At 34.6% G+C, this 22,651-nt stretch overlaps 1 protein-coding gene across 1 annotated transcript in view; it reads left to right on the plus strand.

Annotated features, from left to right (window-relative positions):
• The window catches only part of SORCS3 (sortilin related VPS10 domain containing receptor 3), a 694,559-nt gene that overhangs the window by 407,091 nt on the left and 264,817 nt on the right, over nt 1-22,651 (plus strand). The window contains 1 exon segment of the mRNA XM_074284861.1: nt 10,958-11,031. Within this exon segment, the coding sequence (XP_074140962.1) occupies nt 10,958-11,031 (74 nt within the window).

Here is a 22,651-nt window from a genome sequence, read left to right on the forward strand (position 1 = left end):
TTGAATAGGGACAGAAAGGAATACATCTTTTCCTAGGCAGTACATGGCACCTACACAAAAATTGATCATGTATTGAGGTATAAAAACCTCACAGTCAAATGCAGAAAGGCAGAAATAGGAAATGCTTCCTTTTCAGAACACAATGCAATAACAATTATATTCAATAAAAAAAAAAAAAAAAAAAAAAACAACAACAACAGAGGAAACTAGATTAAAGACCAATTGGAAATTAAATAATCTAATTCTAAAAAATTAGTGGGTCAAACATCATATCACAGAAACAATCCATAATTTCATACAAGAGAATGACAATAATGAGACAGCATACCAAAACCTATGGATTGCAGCCAAAGCAGTTCTTACAGGAAATTTTATATTTTGAAATAGCTACATGAATAAAATAGAGAAAGAGGAGATCAATAAATTGGGCATACAACTAAAAGGAAATGGAGAAATTAAAACCATCCAATTAAATATCAAATTAGAAATTCTGAAACTCAAAGTAGAGATTAATAAAACTGAAACTAAGCAAACCATTGAACTAATAAATAAAACTAAGACTTGGTTTAATGAAAAACAAAACAAACAAACAAACAAACAAAAAAACAAAATAGATAAACCTTTGGCTAATTTAGTTAGAAAAAAAAAGAAAAAACAAAAACAAAAACAAAAACAAATCACCAGCATAAAAAAATAAAAAAAGAGTGAACTTAGCATCAATGACAAAGAAATTAAAACAATAATTAGGAGTTATCTTGCCCAACAGCAAGTCTGACAATCTAATCAAAATAGATTAATATTTACAAAAATATAAATTGCCCATATTAATAGAAGAAGAAACAAATTACTTAATTAGTCCCATTTTAGAAAAAGAAATTGAACAAGCCATTAGTGAACTCCCTCAGAAAAAAAAAATCTCCAGGGCCAAACATTTAAAGAACAATTCATTCTAATACTTTGTGAACTATTTGGAAAAATAGGCAAAAAAAAAGAGTGTTGCCAAATTAATTCTATGCCACAAATATGATACTGATATCTAAACCAGGAAAAGCCAAAACAGAGAAAGAAATTACAGACAAATGTCTTTATTGATGCCAAAATTTTAAATATTAACAAAGAGATTACAACAACTTATCAGCAGGACAATGCACTATGACCAAATGGGACTTATACCAAAAATTCAGGGCTGGTTCAAAATCAGGAAAAATATTTCCATAATCCACCATATCAATAACAAAACCAACAGAAATCATATGATGATCTTAATAGACACACAAAAAGCTTTTGACAAAATTCAGCACCCATTCCTATTAAAAACACTATAGAACTTTGCTTAAAATAAGCAATATCTATCTAAAACCAACATCAAGCATTATTTGTAATGGAGAGAAGCTGGATGTATTCTCAATAAGATCAGAAGTAAAATAAGGATGCCCTTTATTATCCTTATTATTCAACATTGTACTAGAAATGTTGGCTTTAGAAATAAGAAAAGAAAACAAAGTTAAAGGAATTAGAATGGCAACAAGGAAATAAACCTATCTGTCTTTGCAGAGATATAATGATGTACTTAGAAAATCCTAGAAAATCATCCAAAAACCTATTGGAAACAATTAACAGCTTTAGCAAAATTGCAGGATACAAAATAAACCCAAACAAATCATCAACATTTCTATATAATATTGATAAAGCCCATCAGCAAGAGAAATTCCATTTAAAATTACTGTAGACAAAATAAAATACTTGGGGATCTACCTGCTAAAACAATCCAAGAATTAAATGAACACAATTATAAAGCACTTTTCATACAAATAAAGTCACATCTAAACAATTGGAAAATAGCAATTGCTCATGGGTAGACTGTAATAAAAATGACAATTCTGCCTCAATTGGTCTACATTTTCAGTGGTATACCGAACTACCAAAAAAATATTTTCCAGAACTAGAAAAATAATAACAAAATTCATCTGGAAGAATAAAAGATCAAGAATGTGAAGAGAATTAGTGGGAAAAAAATACAAAATATGGTGACTTGGCAGTACCAAAGCTAAAACTACATCATAAAGCAGCAGTTATCAAAACCATTTGGTAATGGCTAAGAAATTGAGTGGTAGATTAGTGGAAAAGATTAGAGACAAGACAAAATAATCAAGGCCTATAGTAATCTAGTATTTAATAAACTCCCAAATTTCAGCTTCTGGAAAGAATTCACTATTTGACAAAAATTGCTGGGAGCACTGGAAAGTAATATGTCAGAAACTCAGCATAGATCTATATATTTCACAACCCTATGCCGAAATAAGGTCAAATTAGATACATGATTTGGGGATTAAGAATGATACTATGAATGAAAACAAGGGAAAATTTACCTATCAGATCTTTGGAGAAGGGAGGAATTTATGACCAAAAAAGAACTAACATTACAAAAGGGAAAATGGACAATTTTGAGTACATTAAATTAAAGGGTTTTTTTTTTACACAAATAAAACCAACAGAAACAAGATTAAAATTACAAAGTTGGGAAAAAAGTTTACAGCTAGTGTTTCTGATAAAAATCTCATTTGTAAAATACATAAAGAACTATGTCAAATTTATAAGTCATTCCCTTATTGATAAATGGTCAAAGGATATAAACAGATAACTTTCAAATGATAAAATTTAAATCATCTATAGTTATATTTTAAAATGCTTTAAATAACATTGATTAGAGAAGTGCAAATTAAAATAACTCTGATGTACCACCTCATATTTTTCAGATTGGCTAAGATAATAAGAAAAGATAATGATAAATGTTAGAGGGGATAAGGGAAAACTAGGACACTAATGCCTTCTTGGTAAAGTTGTGAAATCATTCAACTATTCTGAAGAGCATTTTGGAACTATGTCCAAAAGGCTATAAAACTGTGTATACATACCCTTTATCCCAACAGTGACACTACTGGGTCTATATCCTAAGGAAATATTAAGAAGGAAAAAGGACCCATACATGCAAAAATGTTTGGAGCAGCTCTTTTGGGGGTTGCTAAAAGTTGGAAATTATGTAGAAGCCCATCAACTGAGGAATAGCTGAACAATTTGTGGCATATGAAAATAATGGAATAATCTTGTTCTATAAAAAATGATAAGCCAATTTTAGAAAGGCCTGGAAAGATTTACATGAATTGATTCTGAGTGAAACAAGCAGAACCAGAAATATATGGTACTCAATAACAGCAAGAATGTTCTATGATCAATTATGAAGGACTTAGTTCTTCCAGTGGTTCAGTGATCCAAAGCAATTTCAATAGACTTTGGACAGAAAATGCCATCTGCATCCAAAGAAAACTGAATTTTTGCTTCTTTTTTGGCCTTTTTTATCTCTCCCATGGTTTTCCCCTTTTCCTCTGATTTTTCTCTCCCAACATGATTCATAAAGCCAAAAAAAATCATGAATTTTATTCAGGTATTTTGGGATGAATAGGCAAATGTATGCCAAAAGCACTTGTCTATAGACCTGGTTATATAAAACAACAGAAAGAACTTTCCTGTTTTAGGCTCCATTTACAGCTCGAGAACCATTTAAATTTTTTTTTTCTTATGGCAGCTGGTTATAATTCTCTAGGGAATTTGAATAGCTCTGCTACTCTGAAAGAGACTTAACTCTATTTTGTTTTTCATCTTACCTATAAGAGTTGTGGCCTGATGTAAAAGGCCTGACCATGGAAAAATAACTTAACCTTTCATCTTCAATTTCCTTATCTTTAAAGCAAACAGGAATTAATAAATTATTTAAGTGTGTGCTAGGCGCAAAGCACTGTGCTAAGTGGTAGAGATGCAAACAGAAAAGGCAGACAATCCCTGGCCTCATGTAGTTCACATTCTAATTCTAAGAAGATTCATATGGAAGGTTTCAGTTGCAAGTCAGATAGAGAGGTCCCATGTTCAGTAGGATGCAACAGCAAAGCAGATAGGGAATACCTTTTCTTTCATTCAATTTCCATAAAACCATGTATGTTTTGGTTTTATGGATGATATGATCCATATCATGATATGGATTCGTGACATGAAAGCATTTCAAGAACTTTGATGATAACATTATTTTCTCCTGGGGAATGAGTAATTGTGGCTGTATGACCTGAAGAAACCATGGCCAGACTGCGTCTCTCCAGGGGTTGCTTCTCAGGATGATAACTGAGGGCACTGAGTTTGAGGCATTGGCCTTTGTGTTCAAGGTCCTGGGTTGTCTCCATCAGGGAAATAATAGTCAAAAGAACTGACTACCCTCTGAGTGTCAGTGAGTTGGGATGGCTGGTCCCCTCTGCACAGGAATTGCTTCTAGTGCCTAAGTTAGAAAAAAGCCTGGTGGTCTTAAGAATAAGAACTGAAGAGAAGAAAAATGCTCCTGTGCTTATCTACCTATTAAAGACAATTGTTCAGCAATTATTTCTGGTGGATGAGAAAGGCTGGGACTCCTTTCCACAATGATTTCTCCCCTCAGTGATGGCTTTAGGGTCTTGACTGAAAGAGATCCAATGGTGGATAGTACTTATAGGGTCATCGTGAGAATCAAGTAATATCTGCTTTTTGTTTTGATGAGACAATTGGGGTTAATTGATTTGCCAGGGTCACATAGCCAGGAAGTGTTAAATATCTGAGGCCAGTTTTAAACTCAGGTCCTCCTTAATCAAGGCTCAATCCATTGCTACATATAGCTGCCCCTCTCAAGTAATATGTGTAAATTGCTTTATAGATTTTAAATCCTAAATGAATGTTGTTATGATTACTGTGATGTGGGATAAGTCCCTTGTATTTTAGATCTCAGTTTCTCCATATATAGCATGATATAGTTGTATTAGAACTTGAAGCTCTAAGATTCTCTTATATGAGCTCCCCTCCCTCCCGAAATGTAATGCCTTTTTCTTTATCTTCATTATCCTCAATCTCTCTGTAGCTATTGACTTTGTGGAGCACCATCTCTTTGATTACCTTTTCTTTCTAGCTTTTAGTCTCTCCTGGTGCTTTACCTTTTCATCCTCCTTTGCTGGATCCTCATTCAGATCATGCCATTTAACTATAGGTAGCCCACAAGATTATGTCCTGGGCCTCTTGTCTTCTCTCTCTGTACTTCACTTGGTGATCTCAGCAGGAGCTTCCATGGTTTTAATAATCATCTTTAAAGTGATCATTCTCAAATCTAGCCATTCTGTCCCAAACTCTCTACCTACCTCCAATTTTGCATCTTCAAATGCCTTTCAGATATCTCAGCTGGATGTCAAATAAATATCTTAAGTTCAACATGTCCCAAACTAAACCCATTCTCTTTCTTCCTAAGACTTCCCCTCTCCTAATTTCCTTTATACTGTCTAGGGAAACAGCATCCTCTCAGCTCCTCAGACTTGCCATCCTTCATGCTACTTCATGCTACTGTCTCTTATTATTTCATATCCCTCCCTTATCCCACTCCATATCCAATCCTATCAATTTCTTCTTTGCAATATCTATTGAATGTGTTGACATTGCTCTCATCATCCCATGCCTAGATTATTGCAATAGACTATTAGTGGGTGTGCCTGCCTCAGGTATTTCCTCACTCTGATTCATCCTCCATTCATCCTCTAATGTGATTTTCCTAAAGCACAGTTCCTATCATATAACCCCCTTACTCATCTTCTCTAGAATTAATTGATATTCAAAACCCTGTATAACCTTTCATTGTTATTCAATAGTTTCCATCTCTTTGTTAACCATGCAGTTTTCTTGGCAAAGATACGAGAGTTGTTTGCCATTTCCTTCTCCAGTTTGTTTTATATCTGAGTAAATTGAGGCAAAAGGTTTAAGTGAAGTTTTTAAGGTTTCATAGTAAATATCCCAGGCCGGATTTGAGGTCTAATCCAGACCAGACATTCTTTCTACGTTACCATGTAGTTGCTCTTAACCCCTTTCTGTCTTTCCAGTCTTCTTATATCTTGCTTCCTGCCACATGCTCTTCATTTCATTGACATTTTCTTTTTGCTCTTACACAAACGAGATGGTATATCTCTTGGCTCTGGGCATTTCTTTCTGTCCTCCAAGCTCTCCCTCCTTATCTCTATTTGCTGCCTCTCCTACCTTTATTTAAGTCCCAACTAAAATCCCATCTTCTATAGGAAGCCTTTTCTAACCTCTCTTAAATTTAGTTCCTTCTCTTAATTATTTTCTATTTATCATCTACATCTCTTGTTTGTACATATCTGTTTACTTGTTGCCTCTCCCATTATATTGTGAGGTTGTTGAGGGCAGAAATTATATTTTGCATCTTTTTTCTATCTTCAGCATTTAGCACAGTGCCTGTCACATACTAGGTGATTAATCAATGCTTGTTTATTTTTCAAACTTGCTAATTACGTAAGTCAGATGCTTGGTTTATGTAGAGTTCAACAGTTCTATGACTTTTCTAATTGGCCTCGAACACAACCTCAAACATTTGATCTGGCAAAAACTTTTCTGTTGAAAAATACCAAGATACTATCCAGCCTAGAAGAAAATAGTTCCTCAGGCTCTAGAGACTATGTAACTGACTATGTAACTAACCCCCAACCTTCTTGATGAATTTATTTGTTCTGTTTATTTTAGTCAGTCTCTAGGCAAGGAATTCAACTTAATCTCTCTGCCAGCAATCAAATATAGGATCTGATATAGAAAGGTGAATGAAGGTAGTGGAAGTCCAAAAGCATTTAGTGTCTCTGTTTTTCTTGATAAGCACTCTGAGAGTGATGAGAATGCTGAAGAGAGATTGTCTTTTAAGGGAATCAAGTATAGTCACATCTTGTGTGGATATAGACAAGTCATAGATATTCCCTTCGAAAGAAAAGGAAGAAACACTAGTAGAGACAAATTCCAAGGAGGCAGAAATGAGCATAACTTCTTTGGAGGTTGTGGTTGTCATTGTCTAACTCTCCTTTGCTCTGGGTTCCCTGGCAAATGAAGAAGTGATTAAATCAAGGATTTATTTGCACAATGACATTGATGCTTTGGCTAGTATAATGGGGATTTGAGCAAAAAGAATGATCAATAAGGCATAGAGGAATCAGGTGCATACTCCTTAATGAGAGTGATTGGGAAACTAATATGAGCTCATCAAGTCATCCAACTTGAATATTTAGACAAGAATTACAGGGAATGTTATATACTCATAAATTATGGTATTGTTGGTCCTATCATTAGAAGAAAAGCATTGGAAAGAAACAATAATGCCTGAGAGACTGCATTACATAATGGATCTCATGGTTGGAAAAAATCTCAAAGAATATCAATCAAAACTTTATTGGAATAACAATCCTTTCTAAAGTATATCTAAGAAGGATCATCCAGTCTTTGATTAAAGTCTTTAAGTGATTGGTGATTCATTTCTTTTCAAGGGAATTTATGTTATTTTGGGATATATCTAAATGTTACGCAAAGTTTTGCACTTGTATCAACACTGAAGTTCTTTTCAATTTTCCCCTGTTACTCTTACTTTTGTTCCCTGGAGTCAAGCAGGACATGTGTAATACCTGTCCCACATGACAACCTTATATACCTAAAGGCAGCCTCTATGACTTTAGTAAGTTTTCTCCTGTCCAAACATGCCTATTTTATTTAGTCCTCATATCATATGATATTGAGAGCTTTCACTGTCTTCATCACTCTTCTTTGAAAAATTTCCACTTGAATGATATCTTTCTTCATGACCACAACAAAATATAGTGCTTCAGAAAATTTCCTTGAGTAAAATAGAGTATAGATGGACTATTATCTTCAGAGTCCTAAAAAGTGCTCTGATTCTCTATCTTTTGCATGCTTAAATTTATTTATTTATTTTTAACATTCATTTTTTTAAAAATTTGAGTTAAAAATTTGAGACATTTCCGCTCCCTTTTCCTACCCCACCCATTGAGAAAGAAAGCAGCATAGTATCAATTATATATGCCAAGTCATGCAAAATATATTTCCATCTTAGTCATGTTGCAGAAACATTAACAATAAAAAAACAAGAAACATGGACAGTGGAAAAAAAAAGTATGCCTAAATCTGTAGTTAAAATTCATCAGTTCTCTCTTTAAAATAGTATTTTATTTTTCACAAATACATGTAAAGATAGTTTTCAGCATTCATGTTTTGTTATCTTTTTTATTATAGTTTTTATTTACAAAACATATGCATGAGTAATTGAAATTTTCAACACTGACCCTTACAAAACCTTTTGTTCCAATTTTTCCCCTCCTCCCCCCACCACTCTCTCTCCTAAATGACAGGTAGTTCAATATATGTTAAATATGTTAAAGTATATGTTAAATACAATATATGTGTACATATTTATACAGTTATCTTGCTGTACAAGAAAAATCTGATTTAGAAAAAAGGTGAAAATAACCTGGGAAGGAAAACAAAAATATAAGCAAACAATAAGAGAAAGAGTGGAAATGTTATGTTGTGGTCCACACTCATTTCCCATAGTTTTTCCACTGGGTGTAACTTGTTCTCTTCATTACTGAACAATTGGAATTGATCTGGATCATCTCATTGTTGAAGAGAGCCACGTCCATCAGAATTCATCATATAGTATTGTTGTTGAAGTGCATAATGATCTCCTGGTTCTATTCATTTCATTTAGCATCAGTTCATATAAGTCTCTCCGGACCTCTCAGAAATCATCCTTCTGGTCATTTCTTATAGAACAATAATATTCCATAATATTTATATACCATAATTTATTCAGTCATTCTCCAATTGATGGGCATCCCTTCAATTTCCAGTTTCTGGCCACTATAAAGAATGCTGCCACAAACATTTTTGCACATATGGGTCCCTTTGTCTTCTTTAAGGTCTCTTTGGGATATAAGCCCAGTAGTAACACTGCTGAATCAAAGGGTATGCACAGTTTGATAACTTTTTGACCAAATTGCTCTCCAGAATGGCTGGATGTATTCACAATTCCACCAACAATGTATCAGTGTCCCAGTTTTCCCACATCCCCTCCAACATTTGCATTATCTTTTCCTGTCATCTTAGTCAATCTGAGAGGTCTATACTGGTATCTCAGAGTTATCTTAATTTTCATTTCTCTGATCAATAATAATTTGGAGAACCTTTTCATATGACTAGAAATAGTTTCAATTACTTCATCTGAAAATTGTCTGTTCATATCCTTTGACTATTTATCAATTGGAGAATGCTTTGATTTCTCATAAATTAGTCAATTCTCTATATATTTTAGAAATTAGGCCTTTATCAGAACCTTTGACTGTAAAAATGTTTTCCTAGTTTATTGCTTCCCTTCTAATCTTGTCTATATTAGTTTTGTTTGTACAAAAACTTTTTAACTTGATATAATCAAAATTTTCTATTTTATAATCAATAATGACCACTAGTTCTTCTTTGGTCACAAATTCCTTCCTCTTCCACAGGTTGGAGAGGTAAACTATCCTATGTTCTTCTAATTTATTTATAATTTCATTCTCTATGCCTAGATCATGAACCCATTTTGACCTTATCTTGATGTATAGTATTAAGTATGGGTCAATGCCTAGTTTCTGCCATACTAATTTCCAACTTTCCCAGCAGTTTTTGTCAAACAGTGAATTCTTATCCCAAAAGCTGGGGTCTTTGGGTTTGTCAAACACTAGATTTTCAGCATTCATTTTTGTAAATTTTTCTAAATTCTAAAATTTTCTCCCTCCCTTCCTTATTTTACTTTCCCCAAGACAGCAAGCAATTTGATTTGGATTAAATATGTGCAGTCCAATCAGTTTTCTTTCTCTGAAGTTTGATAGCATTTTTCATCATGAGTCCTTTGGAATTATCTTGTATCATTGTCTTGAACAGAGTAACTAAGTCTTTCACAGTTGATCATTGTTACAATATTGCTATTACTGTGAATTATATTCCCCTGCTTCTTCTCAGTTCACCTCTTTTCGGATAAAAACTGCCCCCCTCAATGCACCCTGAAATCGTGCTAGCTTTTATTTTATATATTGACCATTTGACTAATATTGAGTTTTCATTTTATTGAAGATTGCAGTTCTTTTCCCAAGAACGATTATCTGTGTCCTCTTCATCTTATTGTTGTGAGCTGATTTATTTTTAATTCCAATGTATGATTTTATATTGATCTTTATTGAATTTCATCTTGTTAGATTTAGCTCATTCTACCAAGCCTTGGTATATTATGATTTTGGATCCTAGCTATGGAATGAAAGATGACAGATAATTACCTAGCTATAAACATTTATAGGAAGAAGAGGCAGTGTTCTAGCATAGCCAGAAAAGGCTTCCCAAAACTGGGAGAATTTAAACTACATCTTCAAGAATAGATAGATTTGGGGTATCTTGAGTATTACTAGTTGATCCTAAATAGAATCAATGTTTCTGAATATACTTTAAACTAATTAATTTTGCTAGAGGGTCTCCTGTTGAAGAATAGATCTGTGGGCATCAATAGACAATGGACAATCCATCTCTTGGTCTAAAGACTGATGTGGTATACTAAAAATAGCACCATTCTGGAGAATAGAAAACCTTTGTTTTGGTCCTAATTTTGAGATTTACAAGCTGTGACCATAGGGAATTTAATCTTAGAATCTTGGTGCCACCTAAATTCTCAGATGAATAGCTTCTCCCTCAATAAAAGGGAGATAATGATACTTAAACTATGTATCTCATTGGAGTTTTGTGGAAAAGTTGTTTGCAAATTTGGAATCTATAGCTCAATATAAATTGGCCTTTAGTTAACTGATGCTTTCTGAATGCATATTATGTGCAAGATCCTATGGTAGATATCCAGTTAAATTTTATTTTTCTGGATTGGTTAAGAATTATGGTGATTCTTGGTGAAATTTATTTTTTTAAAACAATACCTTGGTGTTCTAGCATAAGTATTTCTGCAGCATGCAACTAGTTTTCTTAAGATCTCTTGGTATTCATTGTCTCCTTATCCCTAATCCCACTTTGTCTTTTGCAGCTCTATAGCTCCATGGATTTTGGGAGAAGATGGCAACTGATGCATGAGCACATTACACCCAACAGGTTTTACTGGTAAGCCCTTAGCTCCATTGGTATCCACTCATTCACTTAAATATTTATTAAGCACCCATTCTATGAAAAAAATTATTCTGGTTCTGGGATCAGAGTCACACAAAGTACATTTTACAACATATATTAAGTGATCACATATATACTTATATAGTTTCAATACCATTTGTTCTATTAAGCCACTCATTTTAGCCTGTATTTTGAACTACCTTATTAATTTACTTACTGTTTAAAAACTATGTAGGGGCAGCTAGATGGTGTAATGGATAGAGTACCAGCCCTGAAGTCAGAAGGATCTGAGTTCAAATTTGGCCTCAGACACTTAACATGTTCTAGCTGTGTGACCCTAGGCAAGTTATTTAATCCCAATTACCTCAGCAAAATAAACACATAAACAAACAAACAAATAAATAAAACTAAATAGAGTTCTTGGGATTAAAGATTTGGAACTGGAAGGAGATTTATGGGTAGGTTATTATTTTTCCAAAGACAAATAGAGAAAGTGACTCACCTAAAATCACATGGTTTTAAGTGGCTAGTATGGGATTATGATACAAGTTTTTGACTCCAAACCTAGTATTTTTTTTCACCAGACTGGATCCAAATTGATAGGCAACAGGATGTGACAACTTCATAGGGCATTGTATATTGGTCATGGTGACAAGGCATAGAAGAGGCTAAGAGTTTATGCTATATTTACCTTTCTTGGTAGATGGTATCTGGTAGTATTAAGTTGCAACAAAGAGGAACATTAGATTGAATTGTAAACCAAAAGACTTGAACTCTAGTCCCAGCTTTACAGATTAGTTAACTTGAGTAAATTATTTCATCTTTCTGAGTTACACTTTCCTCTTTTATAAAATGAGAGACCTTCACAACTAAATCCTAACCAGCTCTAATAGTTCATCTGTTGTTATTCAGTTTTATGCCTTACATTTGAAAGATAGTAAATGGTTGATGAATATAGGTTTATCAATACCTTGTTGCATAGATCTCTGTTATAGTCAGCCAGAGATTGTTGTCACTACTTTCTTTGTGGAACAGCAATTCCATACTCTGACTTCTTCATTCACAAATTATTTTTTGTGTTGAACCATAATAGATTGGCTTAGTCCTCTGGGATTATTTGAAATGAGGAATTAGTGACCAATAAAGATTTCCTATACGTCTATGCTCAGTTTGGGAGGAGGAAGCAGAGACAGTAGTGGTTATTAAGCCTTACTTAAAGGAAAGCCTTCCTTTCCCCAAAGTTGGAGTATTTCAAGGATTTGTGAGCCAAACCACTTCTTTTCTCATTTGGGAAAAGTAGGAGTCTTTAACAAGCTGTGAAGAAGAGGAAACACACTCTGTATGATTCTATGATGCTCTTTTATGTGGCTTTCATCAGCTGTCCACCTGAAATGGGACAATTTCTCCAAGGTCTGATGCTCAGAGCTTCTGAATAATGAAAACTATCTTTTATTCAGACTGTTAAGAATTTGAGGTGGCCAGCCATCCAGGGGAATTAAGTAGATGAAGAAAAGTAACACAGTAGACTGGATAAGCTTTGTCATCAATTCTGAAAGAAATTAAATTAAATGGACTAGGGACTGCATTTTACCTTTTTTGAAAAAAAGATGGGAAAAAGATGTTCTGATCCAGGGATTTTATCCCTTCCTTTATTAGAAGAAAATAATAAAATCCCAAGTCCTGTTTGTCCCTGTTAATTGTACCGCAGATCCCCTTACTCTGTACTTTCTTTTTACCTGTCCCCACGGGGGAAAATAAAACTTAGTGCCAATGATCACTTGCCAGGTAATGGCTGAAAGCCTCGGTTTGCAATTACTACTCATCCTTTTTGATATATAATTGCCTCAATTATTTCTTCTTTGTGTCATAAGAGGCATGAAACACTGACTTATTTTATAAAGCATGTTTCTTGATGACTAAAACCAAATGTACCCTAATCCTTTAACTATTTTTAATATAGTGGAAAGGCCAACAATGAAAGCGGTATAGAATAGAGTGAAGGAATACTTTAAATTTAAAGGGATATTATAGTGGCCAAGAAGAAATATATTCTACATATGAAGAACATCTTTGAAAGCTTATGTTATCTTCTTCCCCTAAGAGATATTGGGTAGGGATGATGGCTAAGGGTTGGGAAAGTATTCAACAACAATAACAATACTAATGATAATGATGATGATAATACCTTACATTTATACAGCTCTTTCTACTTTCCACAATTCTTTTGCATCCATTATCTCATTTCATTTTCATAGCTACCCTCTGAGTAAGGTAGGACAAATACTATTATCTTTCATTATCCCTGTAACTATGAAAACTCATCTGAACTTGACATTTTCCCCTATCCCCAAATTCCAGATGTGGTAAAACTAAACTTGTAGGATACTATCTCTGTGAACTGTCTTAGCCACTAAGACCTTTTCTAAAAAGAGGGAGCTATTGACCAGATGTCCAAATTAGATACTGTTCTCAATGACAACCCGATTCTTTCTTCCTTTATGTATATCCCAGTTCTTATCTATTATTGTCAGACTAATTGTCAAACTAATCACCATAACTACCTAACATCTGTTGTCATTTTCCTTCCCCTTTGTTTTCACCTGCTATAAATGGTATAGAGAGTAGAAAAAAGTGGAATTAGTTCCCAAATCTTCTTCTATTTTCCATCTTTTCTCTGTGGGAAAGTGTTTCACAAAATTATGTTCTCTGGTATCCATCTAGTAAATGGATTTTCAAACCTTTTGAGATAAGTTTCACTGTCCAGTGAAACTTAGAATAGAAAGATTCCCCCCCCCCACTTCTGTGGGGACCCTTATTTTGTTCAGAGATTTTCCTCTGTAGCCTTTCTCCACATATGAAGTTTTCTCTCTTTGAAGGGTTTAAGGAATATTATCAGAGGCCTACTCAAATTGATTACTTATCTTACTCCCACAGAAACTATTCCAAATCTTTTCCCTCCTCAAATCTTTCCTTCTTGTTGACTTTTCCATTTCTAGTTTTTTTTTTCTTTTTCTTTTTTTTTTTTCTGAGGCAATGGGGATTAAGTGATTTGCCCAGGGTCACTCAGCTAGGAAGTGTTAAGTATCTGAGGCCAGATTTGAACTAAGGTCCTTCTGATTTCAGGGCTGGTGCTCTATCTACTATATTACCTAGCTGCTCCCCCATTTCTATTTTTACCATATTGTTCACAACTGACCCCTATTCTGCATTTACATGTTAGCCACCTAAATTCAGGACTGCATGATATCCTCAAGTCCTTTAAACCTCTTACTCCTCCCCTCCCCCAGATGAAGGTCTTCCTTTTTAGTTTATTAGAAATCTTTATGTGGAAAAAGGCTATTTGATATCTCAAAAAAAAATCAAAAGTCCCCAACAACATAAAAGTAGAGAAACACACCCCATAACTACAAATTATACTTTCAGTAATTTCAGTGGCTTACACTTGGAAGGGACCTTAAAGGCCATGTAGTTTATATCATTTTATGGATGAGGAAACTGTTAGCCGAAAGAGGTAAAGTGAGGCTGTTTGACCACTTGTCAGGAATGCTATACAGAAGATTATTTCTCTAGGTAAAAGATTGGAGGAATTATGCCTGATATGGAATCCAACTTTGAGTTTCTAGCCTGACCTATATTCTCACAACATAGATGATAACTGCCAACTAGACAGCAGGAGGAGGCCAAAGATGGGAGGTGGGGAGTAATAAGTAGATAGCACAACTTCAGAAGAATTTAGATTTCAGAATAAGTGACTCTTAAAGTGGCAGGCATGGTTAATTGAAAATGTAATGGGGAGCATGTGGAACAAATGGCTTGTTTGAGAAATAAATGAAGCCACCTGCATTAGTTATGAATACCCTGTGACCTGGCTATGAGCACTTATTGCTTCTTGGTGGTTGCTATTTCCCTTTCTAAATGATAATATATAAACCAAATGATTTTTTTAGTGGGAGAGGAGATACATAGAATAGCATAGTTTAATTGAATGGGTCATATTCTTTAGTCTTGTGTTTTTCTGATAAGTCTCTGAGGGTTCTTTCTACTTTGCCCTACTGCTATGTAATCTCACTTTCCTCAGCTACAAAAAGGAGTTGATAATTTATACTACCTCCTTCAAAGAGATATTGTGAGAAGTCCACTTTATAACATTTAAGACTCTATAAATGCAGATATCTTCATGTCATCATTCTAGGCTCATCACTGCTACCAAATAACCCTGTTTCCAGCAGCAAGTCCCTAAATCTCTCTGGTTTGATTAGGTTGACTCACTGGACAGAGTGCTAGTGGAGTCACTTAACATGAATTCAAATCCAATCTCAATACATTTACTGTATGACTTGCTGTCTCTCAGTCTCAGTTTCTTTACCTGTAAAATAGAGATAACAGAACCTACCTCCAGTTGTTATAGGTGTCAAATGAGAAAATATACCAAGCAATTTGAAAATTTCAAAGTGCTATATAAATGCTAGCTATTATTACAGGCTTCACTTGTTGCTATTTCTATAATGAGGGGATTAGATCAAATAGTCTTTAAAATGCATTCATATACTGGAATTTTAAAATTCTTAACAAACAGGATGTCCTTACTTTCCCTTTCTTCTGCAAGAAGTCACTATCATCTTTCAATTCTGGTCAGCCAGAACCAACTAACTATTTTTAGGAGCTCTTTTTTCAACTTTCTCCTCTTGATTTTCTTTGAATTATTTCAAATGCAATGTCTTTTAAAATAGCTATAAACATTTAACATGGTATATGGGGGGGTCAAAGCTGTCTGTGGAAGACACTAAGTCAGGTTCCTTTTACAAAGTATTGTCTCCTACTGTGATTGTAACTTCCCTGTGATATAGTGAAGACTGTGCTTAGAAAACAGTTCCCTTTTATTCATCCAAGAGTTATATTCTTGATCCCTGGAGAGCATACAATCCCTTAATAATCATATGCAGAGTCATCCATAGAATATTAATATATTGTGTATAAGAGAGAAATAGAGAGCATGAGAGCGAAAGAAAGAAAGCAAGAAAGCAAGAGCAAGTGAACGAGAGAGAAAGTGAGAGAGAAAGTAAGAGAGCAAGAGCTCGAGCTGCAGATTGTTTTGAGATTACTTCCTGGAAAATCAAGATCTTTTCAAACACAGTTAATCATAACTGAATTTTCCAAAGCTGCTTCCAAATTTGCATTTACAATTTTGCAAACACAGTCATTTGCCATCTCAAGTAATGGAATTTAGGCATCGACCTGATATGTAGGACCAGCTTGAGAGAGGCCCTTTGAAAAGCAGGATGTACCATAAATACTATTTAATTTATCTTTCCTTTACATTTTTAAAGTGGTGCATCAATTTAAAAATACATTACATTCAAAGTAATACATGCGAGGTCAAGAGGAGGGTTTGGAAGCACAGCTTGGAAGCAGAAATGGACTCTCCATCTCTGATAGCATGGGTTTCTAGTGCAGCAAGCCAGTTCATATCCTTGCTTTGGAAGAAATGTCTTAATGCTGTGAGCAAAGAATACTGTCTAGAGGCTAAATTAGGGAATCATTAGAAAGTATTTGGAGAATTGAGAAGAGTTGGGCAAAACAGAAATTATACTTGGGCAATGTGAAACTGGGGAGGACAAGATAGGCTTGCTGCCATAACTCAGGTACAACTCCACTCAGGAAATCATGAGAAATATTTGATTAAGGATAATTAATGGACCTTGAACTGAAGGTGAATTTAGAAACATTTTAAGTCCAATCCCTCTTTTTACAGAGATGGACTCTGAGGCTTAGAAAAGTTATATAAATTGTACAGAGTTTCACCAGTATGTGTCTTGAGGCAGAATTCAAACTCAGGTCTCCCTATCACTCTCTCTATTGTACCTCTTAAACCTGGATTCCGAAGGAATGGCTATAAGTTTCAGGGATGGAACAGGTATATGAAAAGAGAGAGATACAGATATTTCCAGTATGACTTTGGATGGGAAAAGGAGTGCAGGATATCTCTCTCCCAAGATACAAGTGAAAATTCCCATTCTGTCTGGGCATTCAGGTATTAGATCAACCATGGTATCTAAAGGTTTATTTCATGGATGATTATGAAGGCAAAATTAAAAAAAAAACATTTATTATGCTCAGAGGCAGTGGATCCCAATGATGATAAACTCTTCAAAACAACAGATTAGAATATTTTCACACAGGGTGAGATTTGAATTACTTTATTATAGTGTAAGGGCTGAAGTTAGAACCTCCCCACGCTCCCAGAATATAGTATAACTTGTGTGGCTTGGAGCATTTCTAGAATAAAGACTGCTTATTCAACACTTGCATGTTAGATGAAAAGAATGAAATGAAGTAAGGGTAGGAGGGAGAACATATTGGAGCTTGTCTGTATTAGTTTCTTTTATCCTTCCTTAGAACCCTTAGGGTAAAGATAGCTTGTTGAGTTATGGAGAGAGAGATTTATGTGCTAAATAAAGTACTGTAAAGTGCACCTTAGGGAGGCATTATGGGCCATTGGAAAGAACCCTGAATTTAGGGTGAGAAGACCTATATTAGAACTCTAGCTTTGACCCCTATTTGACTCCAGGAAAGGAACAGATTCATTTATCCAAATTTCAGTTATAGACTTGTTGTGTCATAGGGTCATAAATCAAGACTAAGTGCATTTAGAACTGGAAGACCAGGTCTAGATCTATGACCATATGATGTAACAATAATTCTTAAGGCCTCTATGTTTTTCCATATCTATAAAAGTATGGGTTCTTTCCAAAACATATATAAATCTTCCTGGAACATCCACATGCTTAGACTAAAAAAAAAAAAAAAAAAAAAAGAAGTAGGCATGTCTTAAATCATAGGGTTGTATCTCTAGAAATGAAAGGGACCAAAGAGGTAATTTCAATTCAACTCCCTCATTTTACAAATGAGGAAACAGAGACCCAAAGAGATTTAAAAGCTGGCTGAACATCACATTGATAATTAAATAATTAGAAGTGTGTTTTGCAAACTCTGGTTCTCCATCTCTCCATTTTATCCCTCAATATTCACATTCACAATGTAGGCAAAAGCAACCCAAGATTTTGACAAAGTGTCTGAATTAATTAATTGAATAACTTGGTTAGTGCAGATACTGTCTTGAGAACATAAGTTTGTTGGGAAACCAAGTTTCTCATTTCCAATGGAAATACAAAGAAACCTGGCTTTTCCAAGATGCCTTAGCACTGAGATTATTGTGGTATGCAAAATACTGAGTGAGTTTTGACAGGGAAGTGAGCTGGAAGAGACATACTGTTATCTTTGTTGCCAAAAGTTGGTCTGGACCCCTTTGGAGCGAAAACAACATGCAATAGTATCAAGAGAAATGTCTCAGCTTTCTATTTGCTAATTAGTGATTTGTTCAAACCTTCTTCCTTCTGGTCTAAAATTCTTTACCTAACAATGTATGTTTTTCATTTCAAAATAGTGAATTCCCTTAGGCAATTTCTCTTTCTTTTCTGTTCTGGCAATACAGTGCTTTTGAAAGATAACTGTATGAATAAGAGAGACAGGCAGACAGAAAGAGAGAGGCACACAGAGAGACAAGCAAAAAGAAAGAGAAAGAAATCAAGAGAGTAAAAATAGTACATGCATGAACACACACACACACACCCCTCCATGTCTAGAAAAGAACTTCTCTATTGCTCTCCCATCAGCTACTTATAGTCAGATATACAAATGTCAGTTCAATGGTTCATCTATACTTCTTCACCTTAGCCCTTTCTTCAGGCTTATATTTGCAGTACTAGATCTTGCATATTTTGAAGGTTGATCTGTGGAGAATTAGATTAGATCGTGTATTTATCATGTAAATGTTTTGCCTCATTTTGCTGATTTTACTCTGTATCAAGTCATAAAACTCTTCTCAAATTTCTCTGAATTGTTCATAATCTCCATTCCTTAAAGTACTGTAATATTTATCCGTCATATATTTATATCACAGTTTGCTCAACAATCCCCCAATTGATAAATACTCTCTTTGCATAGGAAAGAGTAGTTTTCTTTTTGTACATGTGAGGGAAATTTTTTCCCTCAGTCTTTTTTTTTTTTTCCCTGAGGCAATTGGGGTTAAGTGACTTGCTCAGGATCACACAACTAAGAAGTGTTAAGCATCTGAGACCAGATTTGAATTCAGGTCTATCTGACTTTAGGACTGGTGCTCTTTCCACTCTGCCACCTTGCTGCCCGTTTTCTCATCTTTTCTTTTCCAAGTTGATAGGTGTAAGGTAAAACTTGCCTTTTAAAATTCACATTTCATCCATTATTAATTATTTGATTGATCATGGCTTTTATTTCTTCTTTTGAAAGATGCTTTTTAATATCCTTTGACACTATCTATTTGGGAATGGCTCTTGTTTTTACATGTTTGTATCAATTAGCTATATAAACCTTAGTTATCACACTTCAAAGATCTGTGTTTAATTTCCCCTCCCCCCCATTTAGTGGAATTTTTTCTAATTCTGGCCACATTGATTTTGATTGTATAAAAAGCTTTCCAATTGTATGAATAAAAATTTCCATTTTTCTTTTATGATAATATCTAATGCTTATTTAGTTAAGAATTATTTCCCCATCCATAGTTATGAAAACCATCTTTCCTTTCCCCTCTTTTTATTCTGTGATATTTTAATTTTACATGTCTTAGTTTCATCTGTAAAATAAAATGTTTGAACCTAATAGACTCTATGATCCTTTCCATCTTGAAATTTATGATTCTATGAACCTATGAATTATACAAATGAATTATGTATTCATTTGGAGTTTATCAGGGTGATAAGAGTTAGGGAAGGGGGAACCCTGTTTGGGTCGGCGCAAAGATAGTCCCATGACGGCGCAGTATCTGCTGTAAATGAATTTATAGCCCCAAAACCTAGATTGATAAAAAGTTTATTGTAGGGATTTGGAAGTAAAGTTAAAGGTAGAAAGATTCTAGGGCCAAAGGTGGTTGCTGGGAGGGAAAGAACCCTTACATGGCTGGAAGGATACCATATTTGGGGGGAAAGGCTCCTGCAAAGAGAGAGCTCCAGTTTGGCTCTTTATACCTAAAGGGGGATTGTGGGTAGAGTCCCAGGCTTCTGGTGGGCTTTCAGCCAGGTTCAGCTTTGAATAGAATTCAATGGGTTTAAACTGTAGGGGTTGGGAAATTCAAGTTAGTTCAGATGTGGTGGGGGATGGGGAAAACCCACTGACCAGGATTTGTAAATCAAAGGTCAGCCATGGGGGTTGGGGAATCAGAAAGGAAATCTTAAAGGGACCTCAACCTCCATCAAGGGCATATGGTATAAAATATTGGCTAATACCAAATTTCTTCCAGATTGATTTCCAATTTTATCTGTTGTATTTTCCAAAGATTCCTGGTCATTTTAAAGAAGAATTTTCTCGCATTTAGAGTTATTCAAAAGTTCTTGTCAAAGGAAGGGTTCAAGCAAGAAAAATCTCCATAAACAGGATTTTTTTGGGGTGGGAGTGGGAGTAGGTGATTTCTGCCTAAGTTGATCTCTGAAATCTCTTACAATGATGTTTTTTTTTTTTTGTTTTGTTTTTTTGTTTTTAATGTGATTCACCTGTGATTTCAGTGATTCAGGCTACAGGACTATATATAAAACTGGCTTTGTATGAAAGTGTCATGTAGCCTCCTACATGATGTGATATAAAGAATAATAGAAAGATCCATTCTCAGAATTAGAGAAGGAAAAAAAAATAACCTACCAATCTGTGATAGCTTGGAAAGTACAACCCCAGAGACTAATTTGACAAATTGTTTTGGGAGAGAGAATTGTTGCCTCTAGGTAAATTTCCCTGAGAAGGGTACTATATTAATCCAGAGGTTTTTGCTAGAATGCAGATAAGTTTATAAAATCACTTCCAAAACAGATGCTTTCTCTAATAAGAGAAAAAAGAGAACTTTGGTTATAGAATAAAGAAGTTTAAATTTTGATCATATGACCCCATTGGAGAAGGGTAGGTCCTACTTGGAGATGTTGAGGGTAGCTGGATGAAAAAAATGAAAGGATGATTAAAAATGATTTTAAAGTTGTGCTCAGTCCTGATATAACTTAATATCTCACTACTGATAATGCCTGATGGGATTTAGCTCCAGTGAGGCCCATTCTGGATGTTGTGTGCTCTCCTGGAGGCCAGGGACTATATTGCCTGATTATTTCCCTACAGTGACTTGCCCAGCAGGAGATGCAGTTTAGCACTTTCAGGTAATAGTGATAATGGCCCCTTAATCTAATTTAGGTTCTCATCACTTCTCAGTTGGACTATTATAATAGCTTTCTAATTAAGTGGCTTGACTGCTTTCATTTCCTCCCCTAATTCATTCTTCTTTTATTCACCCGAAAAACTAACTTTTCCTAAGGCCCAGGCCTTCCACCTTACCCAGTTCTTCCATTCAAAAACCTTCAGTGGTTTCCTATTGTCTCTGATTCAATCAATACAAGTTTTTTAACTCAACACAGTTTGAATATAGCCTACATTTCCAGACTTATTTCACATTATTTCACTTCAAATACTTTATGTTACAACCAAACTTAACCTGTTCAGTATTTTCTGAACTGGACTGTGCTATTTTCCCACTTCATGAATGCAATTAAGCTACTCAGCTTTATCTTTCAGCTAGATAGTACAGGGACTGGCGTCAAAATGAAATAGAAATGGATTCCTGCCAGCTGCAGATTGATTTAGAAAACCACAAATTAACATTATTTTGGCTTTATTATATTTTGTGTTTATTTTATTAAACATTCACCAGTTACATTTTCATTCTGTTCTTGCCTTACCTGGGAGTTTTGCAGTTATTTGTGGCCCAGGATGTGAATTTGACATCTCAGAATTGAATACAATGCTAGATTTCAGGTCAAATAGACCTGAATTTTGAATGCTTCCTCAGACACTTACCATCCATATTATTCTGGGCAAATTATTTAATCTTTCTCATTGGGAAACTGAGGCCCAGAGTGTGGAAGGCATCTTTTCTCAAGGTCACTCAGAAGGTTAGATACAACATGGATTTGGACCTATCTCCTTGCAGGCAATCAAGTGGGTATAATGCGAGGATGTCAAACTCAATTAGAATGAGGGGCCTCTAATCCATATGTAAAAGTCCCTAATTTAGGTTTCAAATTGATTTAGTTTTAAAATGTGATATTATTACCTTTTTGCTTATTTTGTTAAATATCATCTAATTACATTTTATTCTGATTGGGAGGAAGACTAAGGAATGGTTCCTCATATATATGATGCCTCTGCTATAATAGATGAGTGTTGGACAACTAAGAATACTTATATTCAAATCAGCCTCAGACACTTAGTTGTATGACTTTATAGGGTTACTTAACTTCAATTGGCCGTAGTTTTTCTTCTCTAAAATGGAGATTAAAATGGCATCTATTTCACAGGGGTATTGTAAAGATCAAATGTGTAAAGTATGCTGTAAGTTTTAAAGCAATGTGTAAATGTTGACTATTATTGTAATTAATATTATTTAAATTATTATCATCATTTAAAAATATTTCATCAATTTCCTTCTCCATCTTAGTTTTCCTGATCCCACCAACTAAAAGTTTGCTTTTCCTGTTTAATTTTTCTAGAG

This window comes from Sminthopsis crassicaudata, chromosome 2, assembly GCF_048593235.1.
Source record: "Sminthopsis crassicaudata isolate SCR6 chromosome 2, ASM4859323v1, whole genome shotgun sequence".
Classification (NCBI taxonomy): Eukaryota; Metazoa; Chordata; class Mammalia; order Dasyuromorphia; family Dasyuridae; genus Sminthopsis; species Sminthopsis crassicaudata.